We start from the raw sequence: 2,356 nt of genomic DNA, 5'->3' as shown, positions 1-2,356 counted from the left end.
AAATGGGAGCTTTTCCCCCCCAAATGAAATACAGGGAACCCCATACATAAGACAAGTTTTAGGAGCCCGCACTGGCAGCAGTTGTTAGCTGATACAAATTCTCACTGCACATACACACTGTGGGTGCACAGCTCTCCCTGCTGGCGTGCCCCGGGGGAAATGCTCTGAGCACTAGGCCTCACCACCCTGAATCTCTCAGTTCAAAGACTGGGCATCCTGCCCAGAAAACAGAAAGGTCTACAGGGGTCCAAGAGGCACCAACACTGTGCCAATGCTGCTTACCCTTTTTTTGGATAAATGCTAGTCAGAGGTAGCAGAGCTGGTCTTTTATGTGCCGAAGTCCATCTTTTTAATTTAACTTTTCCGGCTTTGCCTTTTTGGTTGCAATAAATTTCAACAACTTACTAGTTCAGCTTGTGTTACTGCAGCTCTCAGACCCTGTGGCACCTCATTCTAGATCACAGGAAACAGCAATACATCTTCCCAAACTGTGAGAAAGTCCTGAGCGTTCCCACACAGCTTCCTGCCCCTAATCTAGTTTCTGAATATTCAGGTTCTTTTCCTTCTTTGTATATTCTTCTAGTCGAAGTCACTTTGCCTAGTACTGGGAGCAGAGCTCTGCATCCATGAAATGTGGGTGGGCGGGGGACCCATCTTTGTAGGCCACCACGATCAAGCCACACTGAACCTGAAAGCTGTAGTTGGCCTTATGGTTTATGGCACTGACATACACCACGACTTGCAGCAGGTTGTCAAATGTATTTCGGATGAAAGGCTTTGGTTTCTCAGATGTCTTCCGATCAGTCACACACAGCTTTCCCTGATAATCAGCCACACAGTGCAGCAGACCTACATACTTTAGGGTCTCACGTCTAACAGCATTTTCCAGAGCCCACACTCCACTGACATCTCTCAGAACATGCTGGACCTTTTGGATGTAGCCAGATTTGAGGAGATTTTCATCTCTCTCTCTTAAGTTCCCCTGGGGTGAAAGTATGCTTTCCAAGGCTTCATGAAACCATTTCCCTTGTAAAAACATGTTTGAAGTATATTCTGCAAAACCATCCTCTCCCAGTTCCAGAATCATCCACTGTTTCCACCTCTCCAAACAGGAAATCTGTTCTGAGTTCATGGTCTGCTGAAGGACTCGGGTCACCCTTGGTATCATATTCCTTTGCAAAGGGATTTTCAGAGGAACTGTAGGATCATTTGGTTTTCCGCTTTTCTCCGGATTGAAGAGAGGACCCCAGTTTCGTGGACCTCCTGCCCCTTCTTCTTGCTTTGGGGCCTTACACTTCCTCACAGGTCCATAGAGTAAAGCATCTTCCTCGAACAAAGGCTGTGGAGTCTGAGCGTGGCCTCTGAATGACAAGACAGACCTTACTAAATCAGAGTACTTTTTTGGGTCCTCTTCTTCATAACGGTTCACTTTTTTCTTCCTGCCACACATATAAGAGGAAGTGGAGAAGACCACACTGGGGGCTGGTTCTACAGAAAACCCCTTTGAACTTATAAGCTGCCTGCAGATGGTCTGAAATACCTTCATCTTTAGATTTTTTTCACATCCCTCTAGTCTACTCCTAACGTCAAGGGTCTTTTTAATTTTTGCTTTCCTCGGAAGCCGGCACGCTCTGTCGTCTCCAGGGCATGACGATACCGTGGGCTGGTGCTTTCGTCGGTCCCGCGCTTTGCTCTTGACTTAGGCCCTTGCATTAATTTTTTAATATTTCATCTATCTGGGTTTGCTCCATCATTCCAGCCTAACGGGATTACAATAAAATTTGCTTCTGAAACCCAGTCTATTAGCTTTTAAATTTAATTTTATGTCATTTTACACTGTTGTGGATAAAAAGCATATAGTTTAAAATTATGTATAAACCAAAAAATGCCCTGAAGGAGTATAGTATTATAAAGGTTATAATAATTATTTAGAAATCATCTAGGTAAGGCCAAGGAAAAAGTGTGACTTTTATTTAGAGTATAGTCCATCCTCCTTTTCAGAGCTTTTTCTGCCTGGCTGAAGCATCTATTGTATCATGAAGGACTGTAAAACCTGATAGAAGATAATTGAAACTGCACTCCTTCTTGCATGGGACTCAAACCCAGCTAAAACTCAGATTGGGACTTGAACGTATGATTCCTGACTAGGAGGGGCCTCAAACACACTGTCTTGATTAAAACTGCTCACTTGTTTTTTTCAGGACTTAGTGAAGCTCAGGTTCTTTTGTCTCATTCTTTGCAGAAAGAATTCACTGTGGGGCAAAGAGTGAATTTATTAGCATAGGATACTTGTGAGCGATACAAGCAGACTGGCAAGGGAGCACAGCAGCCCCAAGAACAAAGAGTACTAAACTTT

General features: G+C 44.1%; 1 protein-coding gene across 1 annotated transcript; it reads right to left on the bottom strand.

Moving 5' to 3' along the window:
* Positions 1 to 598: 598 nt before the first annotated feature.
* On the bottom strand, positions 599 to 1,546 carry LOC309831326 (mitochondrial genome maintenance exonuclease 1-like; the record flags this gene model as incomplete). The annotated part of the gene is made up of 1 exon (XM_082668442.1): positions 599 to 1,546. One exon carries the CDS (start codon positions 1,544 to 1,546, stop codon positions 599 to 601), a length of 948 nt encoding a protein of 315 aa, XP_082524568.1.
* Between the last annotated feature and the right edge of the window lie 810 nt (positions 1,547 to 2,356).

Source organism: Grampus griseus, assembly GCF_964374135.1.
Source record: "Grampus griseus genome assembly, chromosome: 12".
Classification (NCBI taxonomy): Eukaryota; Metazoa; Chordata; class Mammalia; order Artiodactyla; family Delphinidae; genus Grampus; species Grampus griseus.
The sequence above is the reverse complement of the archived record's forward strand: the minus strand, read 5'-3'. Positions and strand labels throughout refer to the sequence as shown.